This window comes from Octopus bimaculoides, chromosome 26 (genome assembly GCF_001194135.2).
Source record: "Octopus bimaculoides isolate UCB-OBI-ISO-001 chromosome 26, ASM119413v2, whole genome shotgun sequence".
Taxonomy (NCBI): Eukaryota; Metazoa; Mollusca; class Cephalopoda; order Octopoda; family Octopodidae; genus Octopus; species Octopus bimaculoides.
The window spans coordinates 11,232,483-11,245,556 of NC_069006.1; the positions used below are offsets into that span (position 1 = coordinate 11,232,483).

General features: G+C 39.5%; 1 protein-coding gene across 1 annotated transcript in view; it reads right to left on the reverse strand.

The window, feature by feature from the left end:
- LOC106874851 (uncharacterized) overlaps nucleotides 1-13,009 on the reverse strand; it is a 28,481-nt gene extending 15,472 nt beyond the window's left edge. Inside the window, exon 1 of the mRNA XM_014922740.2 lies at nucleotides 7,663-13,009. Within this exon, the coding sequence (XP_014778226.1) occupies nucleotides 7,663-11,398 (3,736 nt within the window). The 5' untranslated portion in view covers nucleotides 11,399-13,009. The remainder of the gene's footprint in view (nucleotides 1-7,662) is intronic.
- Between the last annotated feature and the right edge of the window lie 65 nt (nucleotides 13,010-13,074).

Below are 13,074 nucleotides of genomic sequence, written 5' to 3' on the forward strand. Positions count from 1 at the left end.
GTTGACTATATTGACCCCAGTACTCAAGTTGTTTTATCAACCCCGAAAGGACGAAAGGCAAAGTCGACCCTGGTGGAATTTGAACTCAGAAATGCTGCTTAGCAGTTCACCCAGTGTGCTGACAATTCTTATTTCTTTATTGTCCACAAGGGGCTAAACATAGAGGGGACAAACAAGGACAGACAAAGGGATTAAGTCGATTACATCAACCCCAGTACTCATCTGGTACTTAATTTATCGACCCCGAAAGGATGAAAGGCAAAGTCGACCTCGGCGGAATTTGAACTCAGAATGTAACAGCAGACAAAATACGGCTAAGCATTTCGCCCAGCGTGCTGACAATTCTGTGTTGACAATTCTTCCAGCTCGCTGCCTTCGTTACACAAATAATCCTTTCTACTAGAGGCACAAGGCCTCGAATTTGTGGGGAGGGGAATAGTCAATTACATCGACCCCAATGACGGGACTAGTCAATGTTTATCGACCCTGAAAAGATAAAAAGTAAAGCCGACCTCGGCAGAATTTGAACTCAGAACGTGAAGACAGACGAAATGCCACCGCTAAGCATTTCGCCCAGTGTGCTAACAATTCTGTCAGCTCGCTACCTTCGTTGCACAAATAACAACAACACATGCACAGGTTCAATTCCCCTCCTTTATTATTAGTCAATTGGTTAAATATCTAATCAACTAACGAATCAATCGTTTGCTTAATTTGTTGGTTAAAGAGTCAGAGTCAATCGTTTATTTTGTTTCTGTTCATCAAAATTTCTTTAATTGCCATTTGCAACCTTAAGATTGGGTCAGAGAGGAAGATATAGAGATAACAACAGTCAACATAGAAAGCAGGTCTCGTGTCGACTGTGGGATTAAGAGGTTCATTTCCTAAATGCATAGCTTCAGGTTCAATCTCATGAAACAGCAGCACTAGGGACAAGTGATTTTTTTTTTACCATAGGCTCAGACCAACCCAAGCCTTATAAGCGATGCCTTCAGTGATGTTCAGTTTGTTGTATAAACAGAGAGGTCAGGCATCGGAGGGAGGGGGGTGAGGATAAGCTCATCACTTCCTGTAGTTGCCATGGCAATGACCTTCACCTTCTGACTAAGTCATACAGCAAACAACCAAAAAAAAAAGAGGTAAATAATCAAACACTTCACGTATTTTAATTACCAGCATCATCAGCACAATGTTACTATTACCAGTACTGTACCATGGCCACTACCACTACCACCTTCACCACTACAGTACCACCACTACTACCACCAGTATGACAACAGTATCACCACCAACATTTCTATAGTACCGTCACATTCACCAACACACCACTACCACCACTACTACCACCACTACTACCACCAGTATCACCACTAACACCAACACTTCTATAATACTATCACATTCACTACCACCAACACCACCACTATCACCAGTACCACAGCAGTGTTACCACAATCATCAATGCTTCTAATGGTACCGCCATCACCAAAACAAGCACCACTACCACCCCACCACTATTTGACTACCACTATCACCATCACCACTACTATCACCAGTACCACAACAGTATTACTATGATCACCAACACTTCTAGGGTACCACCACCACCATCCCCAACATCACTACCTATCACCACCACCACCCCATCGCCACACATTACAAGTATTTTACATAAGTATTTTATAAGTGACTTTATAAGACAAAAAGCGATTATGAATGTCACCTTCTGACAAATAGGCAAACAGGGACAAACAGACAGACAGAAAAACTGACTGGCACACACACACTCACACACAGAGTTTGAGAATGCTAGATGTAAGGTAGGAATTTAACTATATACTAATGGATGTCACATGGAGGTACTAAATACAGGTGCCATGGGTATTTGATAACTCTTGATTATCAGAATATAACTCATTTCAAACCAATTAAAAAGTTTTCGTTTCCTTCAGATGCCCCACACACCCCACCCCATGGAATTATAAAATGCTAAAACAAGAAATGAAAAGCCATCCAGTGATTGTTGACATATGTGAGGAACGCAGTGATTTAGAAATTGCCAATGTTCTAAATGTGGCAGAATCTTTTGTGCACAAAGTTCAGGCAGAATTAAAAGCCTCCGATGGGAATGTTTTAAATGTATCGAAGAGAGAGAAAAGAAACATTCCAAAATGTTCAGACACAATAAGGACACTGCAGTTCATCTAAAGGGTTCAGAACCTTATCAATGATTATCCTGGAAAATCAATGAGGGCCATTGCCAAAGAACCTAAGGTGTCTGAGTGGGCCATCAGAATGGTGGAACATGAGAATGTTCGACACTCAAGTATGTACTGAGAAGAGGCCACTTCATGCCTGGAAAGATGCAGGAAAACTGTTGGATCTATATTAAGCAGTCACTTAACAAGGTTAAAAACCCTTACAAACAAGAGAAATGATAGATGGTTATGTAAAGAACCTTCTGATGTCCCCAAATTTTCTCACATTTTTCCACAGGATCTTAAGAAATAAATGCTGCTGGAGAGAGTTATTAAATCCCAGATGGATGAAGTACACAATAGAAGGACATGAACCTTCTCACAGGGCCAACATAACCCAAGAATAGATGTCAGACAATCTTTGCAACAATATAACATCACATTTGTGCCTTCTAAACAAATTTAAACCTTTAACATTGAGATTCCTCTGTCAAATATGATGTTTATGTGGTCGTATTGTTTGGAATTGATCATGCATTATCTTGTAGCTGCAAGATTTTGATGATGCAACAGTTTATTTTTAGAAAGACATTGTAGGCTAGGTGTGAGAGGCTGGATCTGGCCATTTTGAACATAAAACAGGTAGAATATTTGGGCTGGATATGGCCAGTTTAATTGCTAAAGGGTTGAATCTCAGGACAACTGAATGTCTGGAGCATTCATGAAAGGGAGACAAATCAACATGCTCACAATGCCATAGCTTCACTGAAGCCTGTCAATGTCCAGGTGATGATCAAAATGAATAGGGACAATTTAGTGCAGGTATGTCAAGGATTCTAGTCTTGCACTGAAGAAGTTATGAAAGCCAAAGGTGGATTCATAGAATAGTTATATAAGAAAGCTTATTGACATGTGCACGATTTTTTAATAAAATACATTTGTTTTTTTATGAGTTTAGAGTTGTTTTATCAACCCTTTAGCAATTAAACTGGTCATATCAGGCGCAATGGCCCAGGGTTTAGGGCAGCAGACTCGCGGTCATAGGATTGCGGTTTCGATTCCCGGACCGGGTGTTGTGAGTGTTTATTGAGCGAAAACACCTCAAGCTCCACGAGGCTCCGGCAGGGGATGGTGGCGAACCCTGCTGTACTCTTCCACTACAACTTTCTCTCACTCTTACTTCCTGTTTCTGTTGTGCCTATAATTCAAAGGGCCAGCCTTGTCACACTGTGTCACGCTGAATATCCCCGAGAAGTACGTTAAGGGTACACGTGTCTGTGGAGTGCTCAGCCACTTGCACATTAATTTCAGGCTGTTCCGTTGATCGGATCAACTGGAACCCTTGACGTTGTAAGCGACGGTGTACCAACACACACACATCAAGCCCAATTGTTTTACTTGTTTTCACATTCAAACAAGTCAGATTCAGCCTTTCACACCTACCCAACACTGTCATTCTAAAAGTAAACTGTATCAGTCATTGAAATCTCGAAACTATGAGATATTGCTTGATTAATTCAAAACAATGTAAATAAATAAGCATCACATTTGACAAAGTATTCTGAATGCTAAAGGGTTAACCTGGCCATATCCAGCCCAAATATTCTACCCATCCTATGTTCAGACCAGCCAGATCTGGCCTCCCACAATCATACCCTTGAAATCATGATTAATTCAAAACAATGTGAATAAATAAGCAATGCACTTGACAGAAATTAATCTGAATACTAAAGAGCTAAATTCCCAAATACAGTCCCAAATATCTCTCACATCCTCTACTAATTCACATATTTACATAAAAGCAATTAACTATATATCAATATAGCCATATATTATCACATGGAGGGTAATTAGTGATATACAAATAGATATGTTGTATGAAGGTAATTAATTGTACCCTAGTAGATTTATTACATGGAGGGTGGTTAATAGTATATACACTAATGGATATAATTTAAAATAACATGGAGATAATTTACTCTTTATAAGTGAGGTGATATATCATGTGGAGGTAATTAACTCATTATACATGAGGTAATCATTTATGTACTACATTCAAACATTCAATGAAAGTGAAGTTTGAAAACACATTGATATCTCTATCAGTATCTGAAGCAGCTCACACAACAACAACACAGGCAGCAGCAGCAGCAGCAGCAGCAGCAACTACTACTACTACTACTACTACTACTACTATTAAGGCAGCAAGCTGGCAGAATCATTAGCGTCCTGAACAGAATGCTTAGCGGTATTTTGCCCATCGCTTCATTCTGAGTTCAAATTCCACCAAGGTCGGCTTTGCTTTCAGCCTTTTGGGGTTGGTAAATGAAGTATCAGCAAAACGCTGGGGTTGATGTAATCGACTAGTCCCTCCCTCCCCACAAATTTCAGCCCTTGTGGCCAATAAAAAAAGGATTATTATTATTATTATTATTATTATTATTATTGAGTGAGAGAGCAGTGCATGCCATCAAAGTGACACTGGGGTAAAATATACGAAGTCCAGTGTACCCATCATGACTACCCGTCTGATAAGGGTCCACCAGGCACATGCATCATCACAACCATATGTGCGCAAGATGGTGATCTCATATCAAGATAAACAGTGCATGACCTTGCAGGTGGAGCCCAGTTAGCATTTACTTCAGATCGAGTAGCCCACCCCACTCAAAAGGTCCCTGAATAAGGGTTATTTAAGTATGTTGTACAAAACACCCATGTTTCCAAAGGTGAATTATCCAAACCCCAAAGAATTCCTCTCAACACATGACTATGATGCTCTCCCACTACTTCTGCTCATGATCAGAGATGCACGTATCGTCAGCCACCAAGGGACATGCTCAGCTGGTTACGGTCAAACAACTGACAAGTAAATCTGTGGTATTGAGCAGAATATTTGCTGTAGCCCATCTTTTATACCAAGACAAAACAATGTACATGATAACACTTCCAATCAGTTAAGATCAGAAGCCATGAGAACCACTGCCTGGTACTACATCAGGGTTACTATTAACAGTAGAGGTAGTGAGGAAGTTTCACTGCAGCCACTTGACCTTAATATGACAATTAAATTTCCCCACAACAAACTCCTTACTGTCATTAAAATAGGGACCACTTAATTCACTGAAGGAGCTTCTTTGTAGTCACTTGATCTTAACATTTTGGCACAGGGCCAGCAATGTTTAGGAGTGGAGTAAGTCGATTACATCAACTCAAGTTCACTACTTTGATAAGAATAACAATAATGGCTTCAAATGTTGGCACAAGGCCAGCAATTTGGGGAGAAGGACTAGGTCAAAGTAATCACCCCCCAGTGTTCAAGTGGTACTTATTTTTCTGACCACAAAAGGATGACAATCAAAGTCAACTTCAGCAGAATATGAACTCAGAACATAAAGTCAAACGAAACACCACTAAACATTTTGCCCAGAGTTCTAATGATTCTGCCAGTTCACCACCAGACTTGGTCATAATATTACAACCAAATCCAGGGCAGCAAGCTGGCAGGATCGTTAGCAAGCCAGGCAAAATACTTGGTGGTATTCCATCCCATTTTACGTTCTAAGTTCAAATTTCGCCGGGGTCAACTTCACCTTTCATTCTTTCAGGGTTGATAAAATAAGTACCAGTTGAGCACTGGGGTTGATCTAATCAACTTAATCCTTTCCCTGAGTTCCACAAGAGAGTTCCACCAAATCAAGCCAAACACATCTATGGCCATTTCAGGAGTTCTCTGCTGTGGTTCGAGTGGAACTCTCTTACACTCCTGGACTCCAACCTACCTTGGTTTTTATGAAATGAACTTTTTTGGCATACTTTTATGAGGGGAGGAAGAACAAAAAAAATTTTTTAGTCAATTGATATTTTATTTTATTTAGATTTTTAGTCAAATGACACACTTTAGAACTTTTAGTCAATTATATATACCTTCTAGATAGGCCGTTCTATATATTTGTATTTTTATTTGCATTATATATTTTTTACCTTCTGTGCTTTTTTTATATATGTATTCTTTATATGATAAAGGCCATGGTAATATTTATATATGATCAAATGTATGAAAGCGTGGCATTATATAAAGTCGTTGACTCAAATTTGATGTTTGTTCTCTAATCAATGTTTTTTTTATCTCTGTCTCAATTAAATTTGAGCACTTCTTTTTAGCAGTCTCATAAACCCTTTTGTCTCCATAAAAAGAGGCAAAAATTATTTCTTGTCATATATTTCATTTCAAAGTTTTCATTTCAAAGTTTCAGCTCAGAGCTGCGGCCATGCTGAGATGTGGCATTAATATAATTTATTAACTGCAAAAATTTAACAGAAAATATGCTGAATTTTTGCAGTTAATGAATTATATTAATGCCACATTTCCTGGATTTTAATTTGAATACTTATAAACCAAGATTTATACTTAAAACCTATTATTTTATGAATATTACTATTCACAAAAAAACATAGGCAATAAACCAGTAATTTGTTGGATATTTTTATCCTTTAATGAGGCTATTTTAACTTCTATTTAAATAAATATATATATATAGATAGAAAAGAGTAGAAATTGATATCATTAAATAATATCAATTTCAACCAGTGGTCAGCATACTTAAAAATGTCTGAGGACCGTGAATTCTATTTAAACATAAACAATATGAGAGACCACTATATGAATCCCTTGTATGCTAACTCTATACATTCATATCATTTCACAGAGACGGGTGGTATCCAGTTCCATTGTTGTCAGCACCAATTTCACTGAGGACACACAGACAATTATTGAATTGTTCATGTCGAAACCTTGAGGTATGGAATTAAGTGCTATGTTTATTTCTTTTCATTTGTGTAGCTCGTAAACATCTAGTGTGATACTAAGTTGAGAACACAGATTTAGTGGTAAGACAGTTTGACGTCTATTTTTAGCATACAAGAGATCCACATAGTGGTCTCTCATATTGTTTATATATATAACGATCGTACTGCATTACCTCTAGATATCCTGTTGCTTATTTCGATTTCAATCACCTTATTTTGAAACTGTATAGATAATACCGTGCTAAATTCTGGTGCCTCAACTTCAGTACCATATTCATCTGAATCTAAATTTTTACTTATATATATATATATATATATATATATATATATATATATACACACACACACACACAGAGTCAACAGATGAAATCCAGAGATGCTCAATATAAAAAACATTTCATAGCGCTCAAATGATTTGAACTTACAATCCAAAATCCAAAGTCCATGGGGTAAAGAATCATTGTAAAGGGAATCCAAGTGAGAAGATGTAGAGATAATGATGCAAATTAACAAATGAAACAGCTTGAGCCAGACATACAATATATACATATAAATAGAGAGAAAACAAAGATGGCAACACCATACCTTCTCCCCTTAATAATGCAACAACAAGAGAAACGTGTAAACAAAATTAAGAAAAAAGAAAATTCCTTACTTTTCTCATAAACCTGATAATGAAATTGTTCCTGAGTTGCAACAAGGCGTTTGTTGAAGAAACTGCACAAGGGACAGTACAAGTAGCAATGTTCTTGCAACTGGTGTGGCAATGCATAGTTGCACTTCTGACAATGTGATGCACCATCGCATTCGCATTGCTTGCACTGAGAAAATGAAATGCATTCCGGCTTTGCCCCACCACCCTCATTGAACAATACTGATGTGGGACAGAGACTATCAAATGTCCGGTGACGGCAGAAATCCACAGCCTCGAGTTCCTGTAAGGCTTCTTTTATTCTCTGCTCAATGTCTGTGAGGAAGGGCATCTCACTGTGATTGTCATTTGAATTTGTGATTTGTTTTGGGTTCTCATAAGAAGGGACATACCAAGATGGGGTGCGGATGACTGTGGTGCATGGGCCGGACTGTTGTTGTGTAGGGGGTTTGAGTCTGTTAGAGGAGGAACCCAAATTGACAGAGTTAGGGTTGTGGATGTGATTTAAAGATATGTGATCTCCGTCAGATGGGACTAGGTTTGAAACCTCGTTGAAACTTTCGCAGATGTTATGTTTGACATAGGCACCGTCTTGGCTGCTGTCACAGGAGTAACTCGTCGAGATGTAGGAGTTGAGATTGTAGCAAGAAGGAGAAGTGCGGAGTTTGTTTGGAAAACACTGAGGTGGGTCAGCATTGGTAGGGGTTACAGGGTCCACATAGTCTGTGTCAGTCGACCCGTTTCCATGGAAACCTGCCTCCTGTGATATTGATATCTCATCAGCAATTGTGTTCTCAGGCATGGCACTAATACTGCTGTCTTCGCAACATTCACCAAAATCTTCATCACTCAAGTAATCTGGTACATCGGATTCTGACTTGAGACGGTATATGACTTTGTTTATGCGTTGGTTCAGTTCCTCCGTATAAGTAAAAGCATCATCATCATCATCATCATCATCGTCATCATTGTCATCATCATCATCATCAGCATCAGCATCATTATCACCAGTGTCATTATTGGAAAATGAGTCGGAAAAGTTTTCTGAATTAGAAAGCTTTAAAGTGGAACAGCTGGAAAAATGACGTTCTTTGATATTCTTTTTCTCATCCACATATTTCACTTTATCAGGAGCACCATCACTGCAGACAGGATCATCATCAACATCATTGCTGTCATTAACTTTATAATAATCATGACGCTTATCATCATCATCATCATCATCTCCATTACCAACATCATCAGTGTCATAATTATCTGTGGTAACAATCAACTGATTAGAATCCATCCGTGTTAAACACCTGTGGTCAGGTGAGGACTGGTCATCAATACTTAAGACAAGACCAGTGTCCAGCTTCTCCACAAGTAAATCATTTGGTAACTCCACTTCCTTAGTTTCTTCATTGTCTGACAACGAAGTATTCCCCAACACGATGGGCCCATCAAAAGCACAATTGCTCACATCGCAGTCCCTACCAAGATTATTCAAGTCCTCACAGCTTTGACCAATTATTCTCAAAGTTCTCCACTTTGGATGAGGTCCTGCAAATGATTCCAGCTGTTTTATGATATTTCCGATGTTGCTAGCTCTTTCAGGAATTTCCCGGTTCTTTTTAAAATCCTCACAGTCTGAACATTTCGCATTGGATATTTCCAGTTTCCTTACAATGTCCTGAACTTTAAGTAAACACTGCGAATCCTGGAATTTATCAGAATTTTCGACAGTGGATGAATCAACAGGATTCTGTATTTCAGGAATGCTACAAGGGGGCACTGATATGCAGGTCATAGGTGTATTAATCTCAGTTAAACTTGAACTCCGACTTAAAGAAAGAAAAGCCTTCCCAGAACTCCTCTTGGTGCTGTAAACAAAACACCGTTCCCCCATGTTAACCGATGGTGATGTAAAATTATTTCTCGACGTCTGTGACGATGTATTCTCTGCACAGTTTGATGCTGTCTCTTCACGGTTCAATGCATCTTCTGTAAAGTTCTCTACACAATTATTTTTATCTTCATTCAACACATCAGTTGGAGCTGATATTTGCTGCAGATGGAATGCTGTCTGAACAGGTGTTTCATTATCGATTTTGTTATCAACTGAAGGTTGACTGATGTCCAAACAGGAATGAGTGACTATTTGACCACAAGGAACCCAATCCTGATCCGGAGTCCTGTCGCACGTGTCAGCAACACAGGCAGGACTGTTACTCATATTTAAAGTAGGAGAGATGGTCACTTGAACTGGTGTTTCTGATATAGATTGGCTAAGCGTTTGACTGGGACCACAGTTTCCATCAAGGGAAGAATTCACTGAATCATCCAAGGATTGATTTTGCAACTTTTTATCAGCAGTCAAGGCTATTTTGTTTTTACTGGATTGGCAAAACTGCAACTCCATATACCGAATGATGTCCCGCACACATCTCGAATTGCAACTGAGATCCTGCACACATTCATCAGAGCAACGAGAAAAGTCACATTGGTATTCCCCATCATTGCTAAGTGCTCCGAAGAAACGATCACGCTGCTGGGAATGAGGAGAAGATGGTCGAGAATATCGATGAAGATGATGATGATGATGGTGATGATGAAGATGTAGATGCCTATCTGGGCAATTAGAAGAAACATCTACAATTACTGCACTTGGCTTCTCAAGTGCTCCACTTGCTGTAGAATGATCCAATTGAGATTTAATTCCGGTTGTGTGGAAATCAGAATGATTAGAATGTATGGAATTGGGTGATAAATCCTGTGCAGGAGAATCATTTGTCACTGCGGCTGTCACTGAACTGGTATCACTGTCCTGCTTTGTGGACCTACAAAGTACAGAACCATTGGGTCCTGACTCAGGAGTGTCTTTTACTGAAGATACTTCATTTGTAACACAGGGTTTTCTGTTACAGCAGGCAGAGGTCCCTAAATCTGAGTGCAACACACCCCTTCTTTCAAATTGAAATTTTTTATCAGCAACATGCCCGTTTGTACATTTTCCCTGTGGTTTTGTTACTGATGATCTGCAACAGACAGTCCTTTTAGGGGAAACACCTAATTGCGATAGTAAATCTTCGATCCCTGTCGTGAGGGTTCTGTGTAGAATTTGGTTCAATTCCTCATTGCTTTTCAAACTTTTCAGACACTCAAATGGCATATAAATACTTGCGAGTTCTGTGAGCAGTTCATCTGAAGACACAAAGCCCATGTTAGCGTTTTGATTGATAGAGTTCTTTTGAAATTGAACCAGCTTCACACCCAGGCTCCAGTTACTGCTGTTATGCTGTATCATCCAGTTCTTAAGGCTTTCCAGTACATACACATTATTTATCATGCTATCATTGCTGCAGTTATCTTCATCTTCTGCTTTATTCTCCTCTTCTTCTTCTTCTTCTCTGGAGTAATTCGACATGTCGACCTGTTGTGTAGAATTGAGGCCTGAACTGCAGGCGCCCCACAAAATCCGCATTTCCTGGAGAACTCGTGTCACAAACACATGGCTGCTCTCACTTCTAACAACATTGGGGAAACCAACAAGATGAAGAACATCGTGGAGGACTGTTGCAACATGTTGTGGCTTCTTGGACTCGATAGCATGCAGAATGAGCATCTTGCTAGCAGAATCCTGATAACAGAAGATGTAGCTGTACTTCCAGTCAGAGAGAGATTCCATGTTAATTACATTCATCGTGGCAGAACTTTGTTTCATCTTAGAGTTGGATCTGGTCCCAGAATCAGTAAACATACTTGTTGTTGTTGTTGTTGTTGTTAGCTGTAATGATGGAGGTAAGTGGGGAGTAGATGAGGTTCAAACAGTGGTACTATTTTAGTTGTAGTTGTAATATTATTATTATTATTATTATTATTATTGGTGCTGTTAGTGGTATTGCAGTTGTTGTGGTTGTTGTTGTTGTTGTGTTTGCTGTTGTTGTTGTTGTTGTTGTGGAGGTGGTGGTGTTGGTGACAGGGAGGAGATTAGGTTGTAATAGTGGTATGCCAAGCTTGTTGCTGTTGTTGTGGTGATATCAGTGTTATTGCTGCTGTTTGTGGCTGTTGTTGTTGTTGTTATTGTGATGGATTTACCATCATCATTGTTGCTGTTAAAGTATTTTTGTCATAATAGTTGCAAAGACTGTTGATGTTGTTGGTAGTGGTGATGGTGATTGTGGTATAATCCATTAGTAGTAGTAGTAGTAATAGTAGTAATCCATTAGTAGTAGTAGTAGTAGTAGTAGTAGTAGTAATCCTCTGTTTCAATCGCCAGCTACTACATGTCTCCAAGTTGACGTAGTGTAGACTCAAAGCAAGGTGTGATAGTCACACTAGGAAGGGATATTCCCAACGTGTTGGAATCGCAGTATAAAAGCAAATCTCCATGCCGACCACCCAACCAGACACACAAACAGTAAGAGCGAGAGGGGGAGGGTTGTCTATCACACACAGTTCCATCTAACACAAAGGACGCAGGAACCTACCAAACTACTTAATACAAGCCCTGACACCTCTCAAAAAAAGCCCAAGATCTTCTATATTATCTCTTGTTTATACCATCCAGAAAGACCCAGACCCTACATGACAACTACCTGTTAGGGGCCTACTTTTACTCAGCTAAATGATACACCTCACAAAAATGACAAAGAATCTGCTAAAACTTTCAGTTATTAGTCTACATCACACAGTAAAGGACCAGGACTTCGTAAATTAGTTGTTACTTATCAACACCGAGCAAAAAAGGCCCTGGATTTGCTAAACTATCAGCAACTAGTTGGTACCACCCAGAAAACTGTCATTACTTAGGAGACCGGTTCTACTAAACTACCTAATACTAGTCAATACCTCACAGAAAAACGGCCCAGGATTTACTAAACTGTTACCAGTCGACACTAACAAGGAAGGCCAGCATTAGATGTGATAAACTGCAAGCGCTAACTTTCTGTTTCACACTGTTACCACTTGACGTTGTGGTCTCAGCAACTAAAGTCTCATAGCAGTCACCAGTCTCTCTCTCGCTCGCATACACATTTTCTATGTCTTTTTCTCTGTATGTGCGCCCTTCCCTCTTGCTCTCCCTCTCTCTCTCTCTCTCTCTCTCTCTCTCTCTCTCTCTCTCTTACACGCACACACACTCTCTTGTGTATCTGTGTATGATGCACTCTGACTTTCATGTCTCATACACACACACATGCACATACGCACACACACGAGCGTGCACATGCACACACACACTGTTTGGCAACAGAATTAACTACATACACCAAGAACTATCACATAACATAACATCCGGTGGGGGGGTGGTAGTGGTGGTGGTGAGGGTTTTTTTTTTTTAGTGGGGCGTGTAATTGTAACGGTGGGTATGGTGGTGGTAATAACAATGAACTAAAACAGTGGTGGTGGTGGTGGTGTTGCTGGTGGTGGTGGTGT